The sequence below is a fragment of the Ovis canadensis genome, chromosome 2, assembly GCF_042477335.2.
Source record: "Ovis canadensis isolate MfBH-ARS-UI-01 breed Bighorn chromosome 2, ARS-UI_OviCan_v2, whole genome shotgun sequence".
Lineage (NCBI taxonomy): Eukaryota > Metazoa > Chordata > Mammalia > Artiodactyla > Bovidae > Ovis > Ovis canadensis.
Genome location: NC_091246.1, coordinates 175,421,823 through 175,446,023, shown reverse-complemented (window position 1 = coordinate 175,446,023; position 24,201 = coordinate 175,421,823). Strand labels below are relative to the sequence as shown.

At 35.9% G+C, this 24,201-nt stretch overlaps 1 protein-coding gene across 1 annotated transcript in view; it reads right to left on the bottom strand.

The window, feature by feature from the left end:
- The window catches only part of LRP1B (LDL receptor related protein 1B), a 1,961,274-nt gene that overhangs the window by 188,855 nt on the left and 1,748,218 nt on the right, over window positions 1–24,201 (bottom strand). Inside the window, exons 67-69 of the mRNA XM_069573760.1 lie at window positions 19,215–19,331; window positions 9,363–9,469; window positions 2,623–2,752 (exon numbers count right to left, since the gene is read on the bottom strand). Of these exons, the coding sequence (XP_069429861.1) occupies window positions 2,623–2,752; window positions 9,363–9,469; window positions 19,215–19,331 (354 nt within the window). The remainder of the gene's footprint in view (window positions 1–2,622; window positions 2,753–9,362; window positions 9,470–19,214; window positions 19,332–24,201) is intronic.

The following is a 24,201-nucleotide window of genomic DNA, read 5'->3' as shown; positions in this document are numbered from 1 at the left end:
AAAAGCCTCTTGATGAAAGTGAAAGAGGACAGTGAAAAAGTTGTCTTAAAGCTCAACATTCAGAAAACGAAGATCATGGCATCTGGTCCCATCACTTCATGGGAAATAGATGGGGAAACAGTGGAAACAGTGTCAGACTTTATTTTGGGGGGCTCCAAAATCACTGCAGATAATGATTGCAGCCATGAAATTAAAAGATGCTTACTCCTTGGAAGAAAAGTTATGACCAACCTAGATAGCATATTCAAAAGCAGAGACATTACTTTGCCGACTAAGGTCCATCTAGTCAAGGCTATGGTTTTTCCAGTAGTCATGTATGGATGTGAGAGTTGGACTGTGAAGAAGACTGAGCGCCGAAGAATGGATGCTTTTGAACTGTGGTGTTGGAGAAGACTCTTGAGAGTCTCTTGGACTGCAAGGAGATGAAACCAGTCCATTCTGAAGGAGATCAGCCCTGGGATTTCTTTGGAAGGAATGATGCTGAAGCTAAAACGCCAGTCCTTTGGCCACCTCATGCAAAGTGTTGACTCATTGGAAAAGACTCTGATGCTGGGAGGGATTGTGGGCAGGAGGAGAAGGGGACGACAGAGGATGAGATGGCTGGATGGCATCACTGACTTAATGGATGTGAGTCTGAGTGAACTCCGGGAGATGGTGATGGACAGGGAGGCCTGGTGTGCTGCGATTCATGGGGTTGCAAAGAGTCAGACACGACTGAGCGACTGAACTGAACTGAACTGAACTGAACTGAAATATACCTCATGGTGTAATGGTCTGTTCATAAGTATTCAACTCACTAAAGAAAAAAAGGGCCGGGGGGTGGGGATGAACCTCTCTATATCCTCTATTACTTTGATTTTTGAAGAGTTAAATGTATTCTCTTATAATTTTAAATTTATTTAAAATAAAAAAGCCTCAAATTATTTTCAAAATTATAATAGGATTTAGTAAACTTTGAGGATATTAATATATGCATTATATAAAGCTAAAAGTGAACATCTTGCTGTGGTCTCATAGACCCCATGATATCTATTTGGCTATTTTGAAAAAAATATCATATTTATATAAGTTTTGAGAAATCTTTTTTTTTAACCTGGGGTTTTAAATATGAACATATGTATAATTAGCAGAGTCTGTATAATTTGAAGCAATTCTTTTATGACACAGAAACATTTTAAATTGTAGATAAATAAGTTATAGCCAATACCTGATGTAATTAATTAATACAGGAATGATGACACCTTTCTCTGTTGAGGGGCTTCAGTTGTTAAGCCTGCATTCAAATTCTGGGGTTCTTGGCCTTACATTAGATTACTAGGTAGCCAAATATACTTACGTAATGGCTTTGTGGAATAAATTGCTTAGTCCAGGGATGCTAAAAAGCTTTTCCCTTAGGTTTTAATTCCTTTTAATTGGCAGTGGTTGCCTAGGGATCTGTATTAATGAGTCTGGGACTATGTCTGAATTCAGTAAGAACAAAGATGTGATCAATTAGCAATGTGAACCATGGGCATGGTCCTGGGCTATTAGTAAAGTGTGTGTGAGGCATCTGCAGTTCTGAGCTAGTCCCTCAAAATAATTATTACACTATGAAACTACGTATAACCATAGATAGATAGATAGATAGATAGATAGATAGATAGATAGATTACAAAGTGATCTTCCCCAGTATTTTTTCCTGTAGAATAATGTTATTAAAATTCCCAAGTATAAAAGCTAATTTTATACATATATATATATATATATATATGCTGCTAAGTCACTTCAGTTGTGTCCGACTCTGTCGTGTCCAACTCTGTGTGACCCCATAGACAGCAGCCCACCAGGCTCCTCCGTCCTTGGGATTCTCCAGGCAAGAACACTGGAGTGGGTTGCCATTTCCTTCTCCATATAAAGTCATATTTAAGGAATAGAAATATATGAACTGGGTATTTTTCCCCTATACTCTTTTGCCTAGAAAATCCCATGGACGGAGGAGCCTGGTAGGCTGTAGTCCATGGGGTCGCTAGAGTCAGACACGACTGAGAGATTTCACTTTCACTTTTCACTTTCATGCATTGGAGAAGGAAATGGCAACCCACTCCAGTGTTCTTGCCTGGAGAATCCCAAGGACGGGGGAGCTTGGTGGGCTGCCATCTATTGGGTCGCACAGAGTCGGACACAACTGAAGTGACTTAGCAGCAGCAGCAGTATACTCTTATTTTGAATCTTAAATTTTTATTTTGGACCAAGATGTAAAAGAAATAATGCACCTTCTATATTCTATTTAATAATCTTAATTTCCGGAATTGAAACCTGAGTTTTACCACACTTATAGTTTCAACCTTTTTCATTCCACTATCTTGGAAAAACAACTCCAAATGATATAGAAAAATATAGAGATTAGAAAATAAAATTTAGGGGAGTAATGCTTGTATCTGGAAATAATAGCAATCTTGCCTACCAAAACACTTTCAAAACATACAAAAGGCACACCAACTTATTTATCTACAGACATTTCAGATTATTACTTAAAAACAGCAAAATGTGCATTATTTACCACTGTTTTATACATATCTTTGCTGAAATTTAAATTCTGAGTTAAAATATTACTTAAATGAAATAGTGTCTCAAGCGTTTTACCTGGCTCACAGTTTTTCTCATCTTCTCCATATTTACAGTCTTCATGGCCATCGCATTTCCATTTTGCTAATATACACTGACCATTGGAACACTGGAACTGATCTTTGGAACAACTTGTTTCACAATTTCTCTGACAAAAACAACACAAACATAATGAAAATTTAAATTTTAGATAAATGTCTTCAACCTCAAAAAACACATACAAGAATCTCAGATGGTCACACTTAAGCTCATCACTATAAACCATTATAATCATTTTCCAGTTTCATTTGTCTCTATTAGTCATAATAAAACAGAGAAATATAAAAAGAACATAAATCCCATGGCTTCATCAAGTAATTAAGTTACTCTGAGTGGATCATATTCCAGACAGACAGTTATGGGGTAATATAATTTTAATAGTTATAAATGACAATGAGAAATGTCAATAACCTCAGATATGCAGATGAAACCACCCTTATAACAGAAAGTGAAGAGGAACCAGAGAACCTCTTGATGAAGATGAAAGAGAAGGTTGAAAAAGCTGGTTTAAAACTCAGCATTCAAAAACGAAGATCATGGCATCCAGTCCCACCATTTAGTGAAAATAGATGGGGAAACAATGGAAAGAATGATAGACTTTATTTTCTTGGGGTCCAAAATCACTGCAGATGGTGACTGCAGCCATGAAATTAAAAGACATGTGCTCCTTGGAAGAAAAGCTATGACCAACCTAGACAGCATAGTAAAAAGCAGAGACATTACTTTGCCAACAAAAGTTTGTCTAGTCAAAGCTATGGTTTTTCCAGTAGTCATGTATGGATGTGAGAGTTGGACCATAAAGAAAGCTAAGTGCTAAAGAATTGATGCTTTAGAACTGTGATGCTGGAGAAGACTATTGAGAGTCCCTTGGGCTCCAAGGAGATCCAACCAGTCAATCCTAAAGGAAATCAATGTAGACTATTCATTGGAAGCACTGATGCCGAAGCTCCAATACTTTGATGCGAAGAACTGACTCATTGGAAAAGACCCTGACACTGGGAAAGATTGAAGGCAGGAGGAGAAAGGGACAACAGAGGATGAGACAGTTGGATGGCATCACCAACTCAATGGACATGAGTTTGAGCAAGCTCTGGGAGCTGGTGATTGACAGGGAAGCCTGGCATGCTGCAGACCATGGGGTCACAAAGAGTTGGACATGACCAAGTGACTGAACTGAAGTGACAATGATGATTGTGGGGAAATAAAAAGGCTAACAAATATTTCTAATCAGTATAGCCAGTTCCTTGGGAATGGGGTGGAAAGATTAATGTGAAACAAGAAAAAATCCTAGGGTAATTCTGTCTTGCAGCAACAAAACTTCCCCTTGTGTTATTTCTTTCCCCTTTCCCCACTTTTCTCCCTCTGTCCTTGTTCTTTTATACTTTGTTTGCTGTTCATATTCCTTTTCCATTCTTCTGATATTTGTTCTTAGAGAACTGTGAAATGAACTGTCAGAATTGTCATTTTTGGCTAGCTAGCATTCAGATTTTATTTGGAAATCAAACAAGATAGTAGCAATACCTTTGGGGGCCTTTCAGTTCTTTATATGAGATCAATGAAAGGGAAATTAGAAATTCACTTTCCTTGCGTCTGACCACTCTGGTTGAAATGGGATGTTCCAGTGAAATATCTTGCTGAAATTATATTTTTCTGTTGTTGAGCAATTTCTATTTTTGCCAAGATTTACTTGTCTGTTTTTTTCACAAAAGGTGCAGCACTCTTACAGCTTGTGAAAATTCCAGTGAATGACGCATATGAACTGTTACTCCCTGCTTTTTCTCAGTTTCATCCCATGTAAGAAACAAGAGCTTATTTTCTGAATTCCTATAGTTTCCTCTTTGCTGATGACAGTTTAATTAGACTGCCTGCTGTATAACTGATTTTCTTCTTTCCTTTCCCCTTCTTTTCCCAAGTATTGAAGATTTACCATTTACTAGAGTTTCTTAAATAATAATGTTGGTAACACTGGCTAAGTGTTACTCACTGTGATGTCAGACTCTTTGTGACCGCATGGACTGTAGCCTGTCAGGCTCCCCTGATTGTAGACTGTTAGGCTCCCCTGTCCATGAGATTCTCCAGGCAAGAATTCTGGAGTGGGTTGCCATTTCCTTCTCCAGGTGGTCTTCCGACCCAGGGATTGAACCTGAGTGTTCAGCAAGAGTTTCTTAAATAATAACGTAAAGAAAGGATATTTCCTCCCTGTATTTGGTAAATTCAGTTCAGTTCAGTTCAGTCACTCAGTCGTGTCCGACTCTTTGCGACCCCATGAATCACAGCACACCAGGCCTCCCTGTCCATCACCAACTCCAGGAGTCTACCCAAACCCACGTCCATCGAGTCGGTGATGCCATCCAGCCGGCTCATCCTCTGTTGTCCCCTTCTCCTCCTGCCCCCAATCCTTCCCAGCATTAGGGTCTTTTCCAATGAGTCAACTTTTCACATGAGATGGCCAAAGTATTGGAGTTTCAGCTTCAACATGAGCACCAGGACTGATCTCCTTTAGGATGGACTGGTTGGATCTTCTTACAGTCCAAGGGACTCTCAAGAGTCTTCTCTAACACAACAGTTCAAACGCATCAATTCTTTGGTGCTCAGCTTTATTCACAGTCCAACTCTCACATCCATACATGACCACTGTAAAAACCATAGCCTTGACTAGACAGACTTTTGTTGGCAAAGTAATGTCTCTGCTTTTAAATATGCTATCTAGATTGGTCATAACTTTTCTTCCAAGGAGTAAGCATCGTTTAATTTCATGGCTGCCGTCACCATCTGCAGTGATTTTTGAGCCCCCAAAAATAAAGTCTGACACTGTTTCCACTGTTTCTCCATCTATTTCCCATGAAGTTATGGGACCATGTAAACTCATAGACTAATAGAAGTCCAGCATTTTAACCAACAATTTCAATAAAATATACTGTCAAAATAAATGATTGTGCTTTAAAAACATGAGTTCATAAGGGTTTTAAGAAAGACTTCACAGAGGAATTTTAAACAGAATGAAACTAAGAAAAGATTTTTCACGCATAAGAATAAATAGAAATGTGATGTATCCAAGGGGTGAGCTATGTAATGGTGAATGACATTGGAAAAATAGAACTGGTCATGAGGAAGAAATTTCAGATTTTGTTCACCACTTTCCTTTTCCATGTCCATTACTGTACCTGGGACACACTTAATAAGTAAGTATTTCATTAAAATTTGCTGAATAAATAATCGAATGAATGAAGTAGCAAATGTAGAAAATGAGGAATATATATTAAAATTTTATGTAATTTATGGCAACCTATTCCAGTATTCTTACCTGGAGAATTCTATGAACAGAGGAGCCTGGCGGGCTACAGTCCATAAAGTTACAAAGAGCCAGACATGACTAAAGCAACAGCATGTATGTACCCGCACGTATACACAGGATAGAAATAGTGTCTATGAATCAAGAATCTAATACCATGCAATGATTATAATAACTTCTCAAAGTATATTTTGTAGAATTAATTAATGTTTTTCTTAGCAATAGGGCTAATTCAAGTAAAAGAGCTCAATAATCAGTGACACTATTCTATTTGTATTGACAATAACACAGAAGGTAATACTTCTAGATACTATGTCTACCATTAGAAGAGTTTGATTTATAACATATTGCATACAGTTGATGCATGTGTCTATGTTTATATTCGTGGGGTTTTTAATCATCATCTTAGACATCTTAACACACAGAAAACAGAGAGAACAGAATAATAAAACCCATGTGCTCATCATACATATTTAACAATTATCCACACTTAGCTATTCATGTTTCACAAGACTCTCTCCCAGTTTATTTATATTTGAACTTTAACATAATGACAATAGCTTCAGAAAATTAATACTATCATGGTATTAATAGAAAAATTTTAAAGTTATTCCCAATCCACTTTAAAAATTTCCTAATCTTCTCAACTGTAAAAAAATACTGTTTGGTAAAAGAAAAAATCTAAAAGAACCTATACATTGAATTTGATTTGAGTTTCTTTTAATGTAGTATTATTATCAACATATATATTTGTATATGTTATTATATTTCAATACATTACAGTCATTTTTTTTCCTAAGGCTCAAATTGTCCCTTTTGTATGTAGAAAATTCTGCAATTTTGCTCCTATGTATTTTGGACACTATCCCAATAGTCGTGTTTTCTGGCTTGACAAGATGTTAGTGGCTCATTTTGTCAATTTCCATTCACAGATCTAGAATTAAACATTTCTCAAAGGAGTTTTGATTCTGTTAATTGGGTAATGTAGTTAGAGGTCATGATATGAATGCTAGAGACAGTCTTTAAAGCTGGGATGTCATTGGTTTTAGGATTTTTCAGTGGCAGAGATAAAAACATATATTTTAAAAAGGAGAAAAATAAATCAAGATCTCAAGCTGATACTTTTGAATTTAATTACAGGGTTTTTATTTACTTGCATTTTTTCTACATTCATATCTCCTTTATTTTATTTAAAAATTTTGAGTGTTAGTAATATTAAAATAATTTTGCATTGGAACTATTGTAGTCTCTAAGACATGGATTTCAAATTAGCAAAACTAATGTTATTTAAAAAACACATGTATGAATATAATTTAAGGTTTTTTGCATTTCTTTTTGTCCTTACAATATGTTATACTGGACACAGAGGTCAAATATATTTTAAGTTCATTTTAAATAGTTCTTTTCTGTGTTTGCCACTAACCTGATACACAATTACGTTGATCCAAGTTTTTGGTTTCTTTATTGTTTTGGCTGGATTTTAACAAACTAATTCAGTTAACATTCATACAAAAAGTAATCCTTACAAATTTTCTCTTTTGTTCTCAGTATAAGAATATCCTATATGTAATTATGCTTTCTAGCCATCTGTTCAGCTCACTTTTTTGTTTGTTGACAATGCAACCCATCATTCTAGATTTTAGAAAGGAAACAGAAATCAACTGCCTGTAATGTTAGCCACTTAATTACATATAGACAGTATCAAAAGCCTGTAAATGTAGAGAAAGACTACCTTTAAGAGAGTTAATTTGATTCTCTAGTGATATTAGCATAAAAATATCTGGATAGTGGAGATATATTCAGCCACCAAGAACTGCATCCACTAACGTATAGCATGAGAGAAATAGCATGGATAAGGATGTCTACTTTCACATGAATAGCATTTTGAAAAAAGAAGTGTTTAATTTTGTTTATGTGTGTTGGACATCTAGTGAAAAACATGCAAGATGAAATCACAAGCCTTCAGTAATATATCCCCATCTTTTGATGTTTCACAATTACATGATGCTGATGGAACATATTAAAAGAAAAAACATTTTAATGGTATGGATGAATTTATATGAAATATATTTTCCTGACTGTGAAACATTTAATAAAAATTTTGAAAAAATATAGATACTAAGTAAATATGTAGCTGGGCATTGTAAGACTTTAACTTCTCTGTGGATTTTTAAAAATTTTGTTGGACTTGTTTTGTGACTAGCCCAATGAACAGGAGTAATATTTTTCACCTTCTCCTAAGAGACATTTGCAGCCTCAAGTTTTAAGGTTTCAGACCTTCAGGTGAGAAATAAAGTGCATTAGGTTTCAAAATCTAGACTTGTACGTGATTACGGGGACTTTTCCAAAATAGTGAGAGAATGGAGAAGAATTGTCCAATCTGGATAAGACTCCCTGAAGGCTGGGGAATATCTAGTTTGTGTGGGTTCTATAACTAGTAGAGACCTTCAGGGTCTTCTGAAGAGGCAGGTAATCAGTGGATACTTAAGGAAGCTGAACTTAAAACACAGGAATCTCCAGAGCACCTGGGAAGATTCTTCCCAAGTCTATAGCCAGTGGGAGACCCTTTTTGAGGCTGAGTGCATATTCGTGTCAATCAGAGTAGCAGAAGTCTAGGCAGTCACTGTGTGTCAGGAGGAGCCATGGGCCACTGAGGACCGGAGACCTCACTTTCCCTTCTGTGGCTGGACTTGACTGTATAATTGCTGCATTCCTGATAGTAACATGAAAATTCACTAACTGAGAAGACCGTGTAAAGTGGCTATTACTGTGTGTCATGTATTATTTTTTAAAGCATCATGGAGTAATTAATATCTGAAACCCCAACACATAGATGCATAAATACTAAATTTTGTGAAGGTTTATATAATGTTAGCACAACCTGAGATTACAGAATTATCCAGAGAAATTCTAAATTTCTTCACTTAACTGTGTGTACATAGAACTTATTATAAATGGATTGTGAGTCATCCTCTAAGCAAAGCTAAATCTGCGGTTTCATAAAAATTGATGACCCACATCTAACTCTGTAAGACTATATCTACTGAAGGAGTCTGGGGAGAAGAAACTGTTTAAAATGCATAAAAATATTAGTCCTGACTATAAATACTGCAGCAAATTTATGAACAAATTCACAGATGGCAAAGGCATCAGCTACAGGGAATAGGGTTTCCAAACATCTTATTCCCAATCCAGCCATTCACTACTTGAGGTAAAACAGACTATAAAATTAACTGTCAATAGCAGCACAAGAGCTTTTCCCTGTGCTGGATGTATGCAGCACAGTGCAGAGATATAATACATATCTCAGTCAGAAGCAAAGTGCCTTCAGAACTGTCCCTGTCACACTCCTCGAATGGAATAATAATTATGAATGCAATTTTAAGGAATCACTTTATTTTTTATTTGATTTCTCAAAAATGCCTACCTCATCCGAGCCATCTGCACAATCAAAATCTCCATCACACCAAAACCTTGAAGAAACACAGTCCCCATTGGCACAGAGAAAATCTTTCAGTGTACAGGTCTGTGGCTCTGGGGACAGAAAAATAGCACAAGGTTATTCTATCACATGCAACTTCATTCTAAAATTTATATGACATACCACGTGAGGTAGCATGAAGAAAAAAGAAGTTAGCCAGGCAGAATCAATAAATTGTTTATTAAAAAAAGAGAGAAATATTTCATGAAGCATCTGTGGTATATAATAAAATGATTTTTCAAATTTATTTTTAAAGTCAGGAATAGAAAGTGGCATTAGAGACAAATTGAAAAAAATGCAAAAGATAAATAGCCTCCTGTTTAATGAAAATCCAGTAGCAAAGTAAAAGAAAAGGCATAAAAATCTACATATTAAAGTAAAACAACAATTTTTCCAATGAAATTCTAAATCATATTATGCATTTACTTAAAGGATGTAAGACATTTTGTTACTCCCTATGGGTACACAGGACTATTTATTAACTGAAGAGTCTAAACTCTGTTTCATGACTTTTTATTATGTATTCTAATGACTTTCTAATTCTTCAGTTCTGTCCCTGAAAAATTCAGAGCTCCTAGAACTAAAAGGATATGTGAGGATATTATTGGACATGATTGGGTGGGTAAGGACTGAAGAGGCTGAAGGAGATTTTTTTTTGAAAACTGCCTATTTATTTATGCAGTTGTTTCCTTATGCCTTACCTCATTTACCGGCCATTTCAGATAATTTGCTGTTAATTTAATTATGCTTCACCACATTCCATATAGGACCTAACCCAAATATTGTAACTTGTTATTTGGCTCAACTCCTATGTGGGATATGTTTCATCTGGACAATGAGGTAGGAGTGTAGAAATTTGTCCCTAACAAGTAATCAGTATAACTGCTGACTGTCACCTCTTGCTTGGCTTTGATTCTCTAAACAGAGAATAAACTATGGAAAATTCTGAAAGAGATGGGAAACCAGACCACTTAACCTGCCTCTTGAGAAATCTGTATGCAGGTCAGGAAGCAACAGTTAGAACTGGACATGGAACAACAGACTGGTTCCAAATAGGAAAAGGAGTACATCAAGGCTGTATATTGTCACCCTGCTTATTTAACTTCTATGCAGAGTACATCATGAGAAACGCTGGACTGGAAGAAACACAAGCTGGAATCAAGATTGCTGGGAGAAATATCAATAATCTCAGATATGCAGATGACACCACCCTTATGGCAGAAAGTGAAGAGGAGCTAAAAAGCCTCTTGATGAAAGTGAAAGAGGAGAGTGAAAAAGTTGGCTTAAAGCTCAACATTCAGAAAACTAAGATCATGGCATCTGGTCCCATCATTTCATGGGAAATAGATGGGGAAACGGTAGAAACAGTGTCAGACTTTATTTTTGGGGGGGTCCAAAATCACTGCAGATAGTGATTGCAGCCATGAAATTAAAAGACACTTACTCCTTGAAAGAAAAGTTATGACCAATCTAGATAGTATATTCAAAAGCAGAGACATTACTTTGTCCACTAAGGTCCGCCTAGTCAAGGCTATGGTTTTTCCTGTGGTCATGTATGGATGTGAGAGTTGGACTGTGAAGAAGGCTGAGTGCCAAATAATTCATGCTTTTGAACTGTGGTGTTGGAGAAGACTCTTGAGAATCCCTTGGACTGCAAGGAGTTTCAACCAGTCCATTCTGAAGGAGATCAACCTTGGGATTTATTTGGAAGGAATGATGCTAAAGCTGAAACTCCAGTACTTTGGGACACCTCATGCGAAGAGTTGACTCATTGGAAAAGACTCTGTTGCTGGGAGAGATTGGGGGCAGGAGGAGAAGGGGATGACCCAGGATGAGATGGCTGAATGGCATCACAGACTCAATGGACGTGAGTCTGAGTGAACTCCGGGAGTTGGTGATGGACAGGGAGGCCTGGCGTGCTGCGACTCATAGGGTGGCAGAGTCAGACACCACTGAGCGACTGAACTGAATTGAAACAGAACTGATATCTGGCATGATGAGAGACCCTCATTCCCCCTCTTATTAACTGTATTTACAACTGTCTGTCTCACACACAATAATATTCTTGTTCAGCTAAAACAGAAATAGCAACAGAAATAAAATTTAAAGAATATTCATATGAAGCATAATTTCTACATAAAGATTGTGCATAATTCAGCCTGTATTTAAATATTGCTCTATACAATCACTCAGGTTCTCGCTATAGTGTGACATCTAAATGTTTAATATCATGAAGGCTCCTACATTTCTATATGAATATCTCTTCTGAAAACACTGGAAGAATTTTGAAAAAATGTGATATGTATCGAACATTTTGTTCTGCTCTGGGACTTTATTTTAAAAGTGTGAACTTATGGCTATGAATAAGATAAGATGCTTATCAATAGAATGAAAAAGAGCCACTAAGTGGAGGGTCTCCCTCATTTTTAAATACTCCTTTGTTTAGACAGCATGACAAGAACAGTTTCTCTTTTTGTCTTTGTACTATATTCATATATATGACACTTTAATTTTAAAAACAACTTAATTAATAGTAATATTGATAGCTATAACAAAAATTTAAAAAATACTAGCTACTGAGTGTTCATTGGAAGGACTGATGATGAACCTGAAACTCCAATACTTTGGCCACTTGATGCAAAGAGCTGACTCATTTGAAAAGACCCTGATGCTGGGAAAGATTAAGGACAGGAGGAGAAGGGGACGACAGAGGACGAGATGGTTGGATGGCATCACTGACTTGATGGACATGAGTTTGGGTAAACTCCGGGAGCTGGTGATGGACAGGGAGGCTTGGTGTGCCGAGGTCCATGGGGCCACAAAGAGTGAGACATGACTGAACGACTACACTGCACTGAACTGAACCAGCTACTGATATTTTGTTTGCTGTTAGGCAGTAGGTGAAGATAATGCCAAGTAATTAAATTAGCTCATCAGTTAATGTTAACAATTCTGTAAGATAGGTGGGTTTCTCTGGTGGTTCAGACGGTAAAGAATCTACCTGCAATGAAGGAGACCTGGGTTCGATCCCAAGGTCAGGAAGATCCCCTGGAGGAGGGAATGACATAAGGTAGATACTATTGTTGGACCCTTTTTCAGATGAGTAAATTGAAGCAGAGAGAGGAAAAAAACTTACCCCAAATCACCCAGCAGGTAAAAGAGCTAGTATTAAACTTGAATCTAGATAACCTGACACTGGGATCTGTATTTTTACTGCGAAGCCATATCATTGCCTTCCTTACTGAGGAAGTAATAAGTGTTCACATATTACAGGGATTGACATTAAAGCCCTTGAAAAATCAAGTTAATTGTCTAAGGCACACAGCTAGCAATGTCTATTTTACTTTACAGTAATGATAAAAGAAAACCCTTTTTCTCTTTATATCTGCCCGTGCTGAATCTCTTTCACTTTCCTTGCATTTGCAGACACACGTATTTTTTTCTCAAGGAAAATAAATTCTAGTAAAATAAATAAATGAATAAATAGATGCTTAATTTTTGAATAATGGTGAATAACATTGGATAATTTGCATTAAATACTAAACAGAGACAGTACATTTAAAACATATTATATTTAGATATTTTAAAAACAGCAGTAAAATCTTTAATTTCATGATTTGGGGATATTGAAACATAATAATTCTTCCTTTAATATTCTTATTTGCTTTTATTCTAATTAAGAACAAGTGTGTTTATCATATGCTAAACAGCAATGGGCTCACAGGCCTTTGCATACTCTGCTCTGGGCAGGGCTGGATGTTGTTAGTTCAAGGTTATAAATAAAATGGTATAGCCAGTAGATCAAAGTATTTGCCCAACAAATCCACAGAATACTTGATCTATAGAGACTTGCTTTAACATTTTTAATTATTCTGTTCCAATAGGGGAGTAAAGGAACTGAGAGACTTGCTTTATTTTTTTTATTTTTTTGATTTTTAGTTTTTTATTTTTTAAATTTTAAAATCTTTAATTCTTACATGCATTCCCAAACATGAACCCCCCTCCCACCTCCCTCCCCAGAACATCTTTCTGGGTCATCCCCATGCACCAGCCCCAAGCATGCTGCATCCTGCGTCAGACATAGACTGGCGATTCAATTCACATGATAGTATACATGTTAGAATGTCATTCTCCCAAATCATCCCACCCTCTCCCTCTCCCTCTGAGTCCAAAAGTCCGTTATACACATCTGTGTCTCTTTCCCTGTCTTGCATACAGGGTCGTCATTGCCATCTTCCTAAATTCCATATATATGTGTTAGTATACTGTATTGGTGTTTTTCTTTCTGGCTTACTTCACTCTGTATAATCGGCTCCAGTTTCATCCATCTCATCAGAACTGATTCAAATGAATTCTTTTTAACGGCTGAGTAATACTCCATTGTGTATATGTACCACAGCTTGCTTATCCATTCATCTGCTGATGGACATAAACTGGTCAACCACTTGTAAAAGAATGAAACTAGATCACTTTCTAACACCGCACACAAAAATAAACTCAAAATGGATTAAAGATCTAAATGTAAGATCAGAAACTATAAAACTCCTAGAGGAGAACATAGGCAAAACACTCTCAGACATAAATCACAGCAGGATCCTCTATGATCCACCTCCCAGAATGCTGGAAATAAAAGCAAAAATAAACAAATGGGATCTAATTAAAATTAAAAGCTTCTGCACAACAAAGGAAAATATAAGCAAGGTGAAAAGACAGCCATCTGAATGGGAGAAAATAATAGCAAATGAAGCAACTGACAAACAACTAATCTCAAAAATATACAAGCAACTTATGCAGCTCAACTCCAGAAAAATAAACGACCCAATCAAAAAATGGGCCAAAGAACTAAATAGACATTTCTCCAAAGAAGACATACGGATGGCTAACAAACACATGAAAAGATGCTCAACATCACTCATTATTAGAGAAATGCAAATCAAAACCACAATGAGGTACCACTTCACACCAGTCAGAATGGCTGCGATCCAAAAATCTGCAAGCAATAAATGCTGGAGAGGGTGTGGAGAAAAGGGAACCCTCCTACACTGTTGGTGGGAATGCAAACTAGTACAGCCACTATGGAGAACAGTGTGGAGATTCCTTAAAAAATTGCAAATAGAACTACCTTATGACCCAGCAATCCCACTTCTGGACATACACACCGAGGAAACCAGAATTGAAAGAGACACATGTACCCCAATGTTCATTGCAGCACTGTTTATAATAGCCAGGACATGGAAACAACCTAGATGTCCATCAGCAGATGAATGGATAAGCAAGCTGTGGTACATATACACAATGGAGACTTGCTTTAAAAAAGCGTTTTTCAGTACAAATGGAAATTCTGTATGTGCTACCATGTTTTTAAAAAAACGTCCGAAATAATAATCCTGAGTTATTTATATATACACAAATGTCATCAAGGAATGGGGTAGCTAATGTGTTTCTAATTCTCATCTAAATGCCTTAGAAGCTTTTCCCACCAGTTCTCTCAAAAAGAAATTCTCTCTTGAAGAAAATGTAATTTTGGTATGAGAGAAGATCCTAAGTTATTGTATTCTCTTATTGTTTACTTTGCCATTAATCTTTTTGGGATAAAGTAAAGGATGAATTTTTAGAACTTGGCACGATAGCATTTTTCTTGCAAAAAAGAACAAAAAAATGACTATACCTGGAACATAACCCATTTGGAAATAAAATTTGAATGTGGCATTTTCCTTAATATTTCTAAAATGTTCTTCCTACATTGCCTTGGTCTAATATTACCTATTTCTGAGATCAAAGGAGATAGGGAATCCCATACATGAAGGATTAACCAGGTTTTTCATAAATCTCATCTAAAGCTAGACTGACAGCCAAGAAGCCTTTACAGAGCATGTTTCAAAAGGCTGATCTGGATTATATAGTAAGGATACAAAATAGGGGCATCATATAAACTGGTCACTCCCTTTGATAGTAGTGAAGGCATAAACATCCTGCCTCGGAATTGAAAGGAGCTATAGGAGACAACTTCACAAAATCTAAGAAGCTATAGTCAGAAAATAAAAGCAACTTTCAATGCCATAGAGTTAGTGGCAGAGAATAAAAGCTTCAAGACTCCAATTTCTCTACTCAGTATATTATCATAAACTCTTGGTGATAAGTTCAAAAGTTATATCAATGTGAGTGTGAGCATCTGAGGAGAATTTTTAGAATACAATTAGTATAACTGTCATGCTATACAAATAATCTTCTGATATAAATTCAGTGTGAAAGTACTAGAAATTCAAATAAGGCAGATGCAGCTTCTTGACATAAACCTCTATCTAGTTGATCAAATTATTTGGTACTTTAAAATCCACTGGAGTGCCAGTTACTTTTTAATAATGCAAAGTTATGAAATAATTTTATTTTGTACATCAATTACTTAGAAGGCTGACATATCATATATATTTGTTGGTGATGAAAATAGTACAGATGCTCAGATTATTAAAATATTTCTAAACCTTTGCTCCAGATTACTAAATGACTTCAATAACAATGAAATTTTCTTATTTTTAAGAGAAGAAACCATTGCTGAAGTAAAATGTCCCTGCTGAACACTTAACAAGGGAAATGATCATCATTAGATGATGAAATGACAATGGGCTAATTATCCTATGTAGATATAAAAAATTAGAAGGCATATTAAACTAAAACATAGCTGGCAGTTAATTGCTCTGCCGCTATTCCAACTCTTTCCATATCTATGCCTGGAATATTTCCAACTCAATTTAAAATGTTAATTCATTATAAGAGATTCATAAACAAAGAAGCCCAAAAGCAAATTTTATAGTAAATCGCTAATATTATAAATATGTGTCAGGCACTGTGCCGATCATGGGACATTGTCCTACTTCTTCAACCATCTCCAGATATTTAAATAGGAATACAGAAACGTATGATAAATAAATAAATGAGACAATCAAATGTGAGTGAATTTTTTGGCATAATAGTATGTGAGCCTTTAAAAAAAAATCTTGCTATTGTGTAAGACTAACTATCTCTGGTATGTTTCACTACTTAATAAAGGCTAACAATAAATGACAAATGTGCATTAAAATGCATATCTTTGACTAATGACATTTAGAAAACATGATACCACTGCCTTCTTGAGTATACTGTTGTCATCTATATATAACTATATATAAAATTATGAGACATATATAATATGTAGTCATAATTACAATACATATTATATCATGTGTATATAATGATAATAGTTTTGTTGTAATTTTATACATATTATTTTAATAGTTTCAATATATAATAAGACATTGGAAATATCTTAAAAGCATTTTAATACAGCAACAGTATTTTTTTCTAAGGCTGACTTCTACAGGACTAATCTCTTGGTGCTCCCTATAGATATATTGCATTTTTTTATTCTTCAGAGACTCAGCTTCTGTCTATGTAGAACTGATGGCGTTTTCAGCTTAAATCTTCCCATTTTTCTGGCCTAGTCAAGATGGTACATTCAAACACCACTTGATGATCTACAGCCCTTGATCCTTACTCTTAAACATTCTTCCATGTTTAACATGCTATCTACTCTGACGTTTATCCTGTGTGCACCTTCTATTCTTCCATGTCACAACTATAATATGCTTCATTCTCGTTCACTGCCATCTTTTCTTGCCAAATTCATCAATATTGCTTGTCTTAGTAGGAACTAAAAGAGGTCCACACATAATTGGGTATTTTATACTGCAATACTTGATACTGCAGTCTATTCCCTTGCTTTTTCTTAAGGGCTCTGTGACTACAGTGATTTATCACTAAGTTTCCATGGTGACAAGTGAGATGCAATTGTTCCTTCTGCTAGCTCTCTTGCTTCAAAAGATGACTTTTAGGAGATGTCACCAAAATGATATTTGGCCACTTAGGAAACCCCAGGAGACTCAGAAACCAGCTATCTCAACTCTTCATTCTTCCCCTTCCTGTCTCATTAAAACAGCAACCTAACTTCTCACACCATTTAAATTACCACTTGAATAAAGGGCCTTCCAAGATGCGAGTCTCCATGTTGCCTTTCCACCTCCTTCTCTTGTTTTCAATATCCTTTAGTTACAGATGCTTCCTTTCAGATATATCATTTATAAAAGTGAAAGCCACTCAGCAGTGTCAGACTCTTTGCGACTCCATGGGCTCTACAGTCCATGGAATTCTCCAGGCTCAAATACTAGAGTGGGTAGCCTTTCCATTTTCCAGGGTATCTTTCTAACCCAAGGATTGAACCCAAGTCTCCAGCACTGCAGGCAGTCTCTTTACCAGCTGTGCCACAAGCGAAGTCCAAGAATACTGGAGTGGGTAACCTATCTGTTCCCCAGCGGATCTTCCCAACCCAGGAATTGAACTAGGGTCTCCTGCATTGCAGGTGGATTCTTTACCAATGGAGCTATCAGGGAAGCCAAAATAACATTGATAATTAACACTAAATTTTCCAAAACTAAGCTGAGTGGTTAATCTGTGTATTTAAGCTCTGAAATGAAATTAAAATAAATAAGAAGTACATGCATAATTGTTTCTTTTTTGAAATCACTCCTCTAGTCTTACCATCATTAGATCTTTATTTTAATCACTGGACAGAATCTGAGAACTGCTATATAATTTTTTTTAATTAATGATTAAAGAAATCTAGAACAATCTAATAAATCTATGCAATGTACTTTACCTTTCTAAAGAGTATAATCAGTTGGGAGATATTTATATGAAGATGGAGTAATAAAGGTTTCTATATTCAAAGTATTTCATAATCATAATTATCCAGAGATTTCATACTTAAGGTCCCTGATCCTCAAATACTGGTCAGATTAAGTTTTGAAAGTGACTCAAACCATTAGTTGATATTTTGCAAACTGAATATCCAAGTGGTTTATTAAGGCTGTGATTCCACTGATTGTATGCTTTTATATAATATATCCCAACACTTTAATGTAACAATTCCTATTTTGTCTCCTGTATCATGGGAAATGAATGCTCTAAGTCCAATGTATAAGAGTGGATATTATTGTCATCATAAAACTCTTTTGGGAAGTAGTAGAATGTTAATATTTAATAACAGATTTTGATTATTATCTTAGTTTGAACATGATTATACTGCCTTTTTGTTTAAACAGCAGTATAAGAAAGTGCTGGTGAGAAATACATTCAGAAATGAATGCTAGAAGATAGAGATACTGTCACAATTTTACATACTGTCATGCTTTTTACAAACTAAAATTGCTGGCTAATTAATGTTTTTTAAACTTATTACATAAAAATGCAGAAGGCAGATGATGAAAATTGCTTTATTCTATTTTCAGAGAAAAGCATCCTGAATACATATGGTGTTCACCACTCCAGAGAGAATAAATGATATTTCACTGAAAGATGCTCATGGGTGAATTTGTAGTGTAAATGGATTTGAGACTGAAATAAAATGAATACCATCGGTTAAAGAATGATATGTTTTGTGTCTCCACATCATTCAGCTCTTTCTGTGAACTTGCATCAGGGTTTCTTTCATTGCATACTAACAGGTTGCATTAAACCTCATGATACTTTCATACCAATCCTGATAACTGTAAGAAAATAACTCCCAGGATGAGCCATTTCAATAATTCTACCATTTGAGATTCAGGTCAATTTAGTCTGAATATTCTTGTTCAAATGTGAATATATGTATAAAAATGTGAGCTGCAAGACAGGTTCAAACTCATATCTTAACTAAACTAAAAATTGCTATCCTGCTTATTGAATAGGCTGTCAAGCTTGCAACATTCTCAAGCAAGAGTTACTTACTACAATTTTCTTCATCTGAATTATCACTGCAGTCATTTTGGCTATCACACCGCCAGTGATCTGGAATACAGTTGTTGTTTTTACACTGGAATTCATGAGGACCACAAGTCTTTTTATCTGTAATGGAAAGAACCAGAATTTGCATTGTTGGCTTCCATAAAGATATCCCTCATGGTGTCCTTACTGCTGTGTGAATCCAGGGGGCATGACATTTCCTAGGACCTCAAGTCAGTTCTTAACTGAGAAGCATTCCTAGGAAAAATTAAAGGCAAATTCTGACTAATATTTCATTGTGAGCTAATTACAAAGCAACTGATTGGACCATCCACTCAACACAAGTCAGTCAATAAAAATAAAGATCAAGATTATTGAAAACTATCCTTGTCTTTAAGATACTCCTTGTCTAAGCCATCTTCTATTTTTGCTATAAAGTAGCAGCCATAAAGAAATAGTTATTAACCAAACTGTGTAGTTGCCATCCTGTCTTCCTTCTTTAGAAGTTCTTACTCAAAATTTACCTATGGTCAGCTGATCTAAATGTACAGATTACAATAGTGCCTGAGTAAAGATCTTATAAGTTCTTAAAATGCCAGTGTGTCTGAACCTCTAAACAACCCCATTGAGTATCAGGAAATGTATTAAATAGCCCTTCACTTTACAAATGCTAAGGCAGATATTCTTAGAAGTTTAAGAACTTGATGCATTTTCACTACCACCAAACGACACAGCCAATTAAAAACACAAAAGGTGTGTGTTGACTCCTGATTTGCTGTTCTTTACAAAAAATCTGTGTCCATAGGACCCAGAATAAAAATTTACTTAATAAGAATTTAGGCAAAGTTTAGATCAGATATTTAAAAATTTTCATGACTAATATCCAACTGTTTATAATCTACTCCATTGCTTCTTAAACTCTAATATTTGCATACATTAATTATTGGGAATTTTGCTAACATGGAAATTGTGATTGAGTAGATCTAAAATTCTAACAAGTTCTCTAAGTGATATCATCTTTGATCTATGAAACACACTGAGTTAGCAAGGTCAAAGCATCAAGATGATATAAATTCAAGTACATAAAGTAATAAGAGTATTGATGTCAATGCACAATTTAAGATTTTCTTTTCACATACTTAGATCAACTCTTTTTTTGCTCAGTCATGTTAGAGATGGACAATGAAGTGTTAAAATGATTGAGATTGCTAAAATAAATTTACTAAGGGAGAGGAGAAGCTATTTGGTGGCCATTGCTACTCTTTACTGCAAATTGCATTTTACAAAATTCAAATTTAAATAATATTATGAAAATAAAATGTATTAGGGTTAATTAAGAAAATCAGGTAATGATCATATATTGAAGATCCAGGCCACCTGTTGGGTATGGATTTTCATAAACATGATCACACTCAATCTTCATAACATTTCTAAGAAGTATTATTACATGCATTTAAGTAAATGAGATGTAAATCTTAAGAGTTTAAATGATTTCTCCAATTTTACTAAGGTCTTAGATGGCAAAGGAGGAATTTTTATCCAATTCTGCTCCAGAAACATTTTATATTTTTGTAGAAATTCTCATGATAGACCTCAATTGCACTGTTTTACTAATATGTATGTATTAGATATAGCCTAATAAATATATGCATACAGATAGAGAGAGAGGGAGAGATATTCCCCTCCTCCTCTTCCATCCTGCCTGCATACCTGCCTGTCTGGTAATGATTACTCAGAATTTAACTGTGTCACTCTGTTGAGTACTGTGTTTCATAATATATCCTTTTGCCTGTGCTATATACCTAACTTCAGATTCAAAAATTGGTCCAAAATTTACAAAAGTTCTAATGTAGCATTATTCACACCTTAATCAAGCAACATGCTAAGATATTGGAATTTAAATAACCCTTGAAGATGTTATATCTGATACTGAACTATTTAGATAGTTACTTCATTTTGGAAATTACAACAAATTCCTCTAAAACTAATACTATAGGTAACAGTAGTTTGATTTATTCCTTGCCATGTGTTGCTTGCATTATTTAAAATATTGTTAAATTTTTAGAATAGAGGAATATAAGAAAGCAATCTGGATCAGAGAAATAGACCATTTGACTTAGCATTACTTTGTACCCAGGCAATTCTCCATGATTACAAAAGGTTAACAATCAGAACCGAGTATCAGTATAATGGGTTTTTAAGTTTTCTCCCCTAAATTGTATCATATTTTGTGTTTGAAAGATACTTACACTTACAAGTTACAGTTATAAGTTCATTACAGTTCATTGCTAAGGTTTCCCTTTGGGGTGATGCAGAAAGAGTCACATGAAAATGTTAATTGCTTTATGTAAGGTTATTTGAATTTTACGTTTCCAAGCTATTTAACTTTTTGATCCATGACACTGCTTATAAACACTACAAATATAAACTATATAAACTATATAGGTATAAACAGCAGTTCTTGAATTGGTTACACATTAAAGTCACCAAGGGAATGTTAAAAAATCCCTCTGCCCAGTCCATCTCCATAGCAATAAAATCAGATTCTCTGGGGTGGAACCCACATATCAGTATTTTTATTAAAGCAAGCTGAATGATTCCAATGAGCAGCCAATACTGAAAATCACTGAACCTCAAAACCGACTGTAGAACAGAACATATATAGTTCCAAATTGTAATACTCCAGAAAAATACTCACAATATGTAGAGTTTTCTATTCATTCATATTGTTAAGTAAAAATGGACCAATGTTTTCATTTTTTGATATTATAAATTTGGAGAAGACAAATATAGTATTTGAAAACTTGTTTTCTTTTTTAAATATATTTTCATATGAGTTGTAGATACTCAGAAACAAATTGGATCCTCCCAGAAAGGTGGAGTGAGGGACCATCAAAAGAGAAAACTGTTTGTAATATATACTATATGGGGCTTCTTTATATGTGTACTGCCTAGTTCTCAAAAGAGAGAAAAGAATCTGGTTCTGTGATGCCTTGTGGAATAAGAACTGAGGAAGTGGACTGAGACACAGGGGTGAAAGATAGATTTAGTTTTCTCTTTATACCAAAAGGAAGCCAAAGGAAGCTATAAACTGCTGAATTAATAACTGAGTTTGGAATGTTACCACGCGATGTGTCAGACAGAGAGTTTCAATAGAGGAAGTCAACTGGGGGTCCCGGCCAGCAATGTCGGACCTTTCAATAGAAGCAAAAATTTGCAAACTACCACTTCAGGCTTAAGCTCAAAGCAAAGTTTATTAAAGCATAGATATACTTTCAGAGCGAGAGAGAGCAGGAATGTTTTTGGAAAGTAAAACCAGCCCGCCTATACAGGCTTAGGGGCTTCCCAGGTGGCACTAGTGGGAAAGAACCCTCCTGCCAATGCAGGAAACATAAGAGATGCAGGTTCCATCCCTGTGTTAGGATGATCCCCTGGAGGAAAGCATGGCAACCCACTTCAGTACTTTTGCCTGGAGAATACCATGGGCAGAGGAGCCTGGTGGGCTGCAGTTCATAGAGTCTCAGAGTCAGACATGACTGATGTGACTTAAACCACATGCATACAGGCTTCAGGTTGTTTATAAGTTGTTCTATGAGGAGGTGAAATGTAATCATGGATAAAAGATGAAATAGCTATTTGATTGACTGCCCTGATATCTGTAACTCATTCATTAATGCTCATGTACCTATCCTTGGTTCACTAAGAAAAACCCATCATGGGTATGTCTATGGGGTAGATTTTATTATAATGTTCGTATATATTAAGTCTGAGTTTACTAGAAGTTCCACACCTATCTAGTCAGGGCATGCAATGCCCAGGGCCTTCTCTTATGTTACTGTGCTCCCTCTTTATAAGTTGCTCACCAACCAACCAGGGTTTCACAGGTTCTGGGTGAAGTCAGAGGAGGGTCTCCAGATGGTTGGGGCCTAACTGGTTGTCCCCCAAGCAAGAGTCCTCAGACAGATGGTGCTTAGCTGAATTATCCCCCTCTTGTTTCTTTCACCTCTGTCACTTCCTCATTGCTAATGTCTAACTACCTAATAGGATTGGCATAGGATACAACATCAATGCATATGTTTATTATATATCTATATATCCACAAAAACAAGAAATTAAACTTTTACAATGGTATCAATGAGACAACAAATACCCAGGAATAAAGCTAGCGAAATTTGTGCAAGACCAAGCTGGTTTTAGAAAAGGCAGAGGAACCAGAGATCAAATTGCCAACATCCGCTGGATCATGGAAAAAGCAAGAGAGTTCCAGAAAAAACATCTATTTCTGCTTTATTGACTATGCCAAAGCCTTTGACTGTGTGGATCACAATAAACTGTGGAAAATTCTGAAAGAGATGGGAATACCAGACCACCTGACCTGCCTCTTGAGAAATCTGTATGCAGGTCAGGAAGAAACAGTTAGAACTGGACATGGAACAACAGACTGGTTCCAAATAGGAAAAGGAGTACATCAAGGATGTATATTGTCATCCTGCTTATTTAATTTCTATGCAGAGTACATCACGAGAAACGCTGGACTAGAAGAAACACAAGCTGGAATCAAGATTGCTGGGAGAAATATCAATAACCTCAAATATGCAGATGACACCGCCCTTATGGCAGAAAGTGAAGGGGAACTAAAAAGCCTCTTGGTGAAAGTGAAAGAGGAGAGTGAAAAGTTGGCTTAAAGCTCAACATTCAGAAAACGAAGATCATAGCATCCGGTCCCATCACTTCATGAGAAATAGATGGGAAAACAGTGGAAACAGTGTCAGACTTTATGTTTTCGGGCTCCAAAATCACTGCAGATGTTGATTGCAGCCATGAAATTAAAAGACACTTACTCCTTGGAAGAAAAGTTATAACCAACCTAGATAGCATATTGAAAAGCAGAGACATTACTTTGCTGACTAAGGTCCGTCTAGTCAAGGCTATGGTTTTCCTGTGGTCATGTATGGATGTGAGAATTGGACTGTGAAGAAGGCTGAGCGCCGAA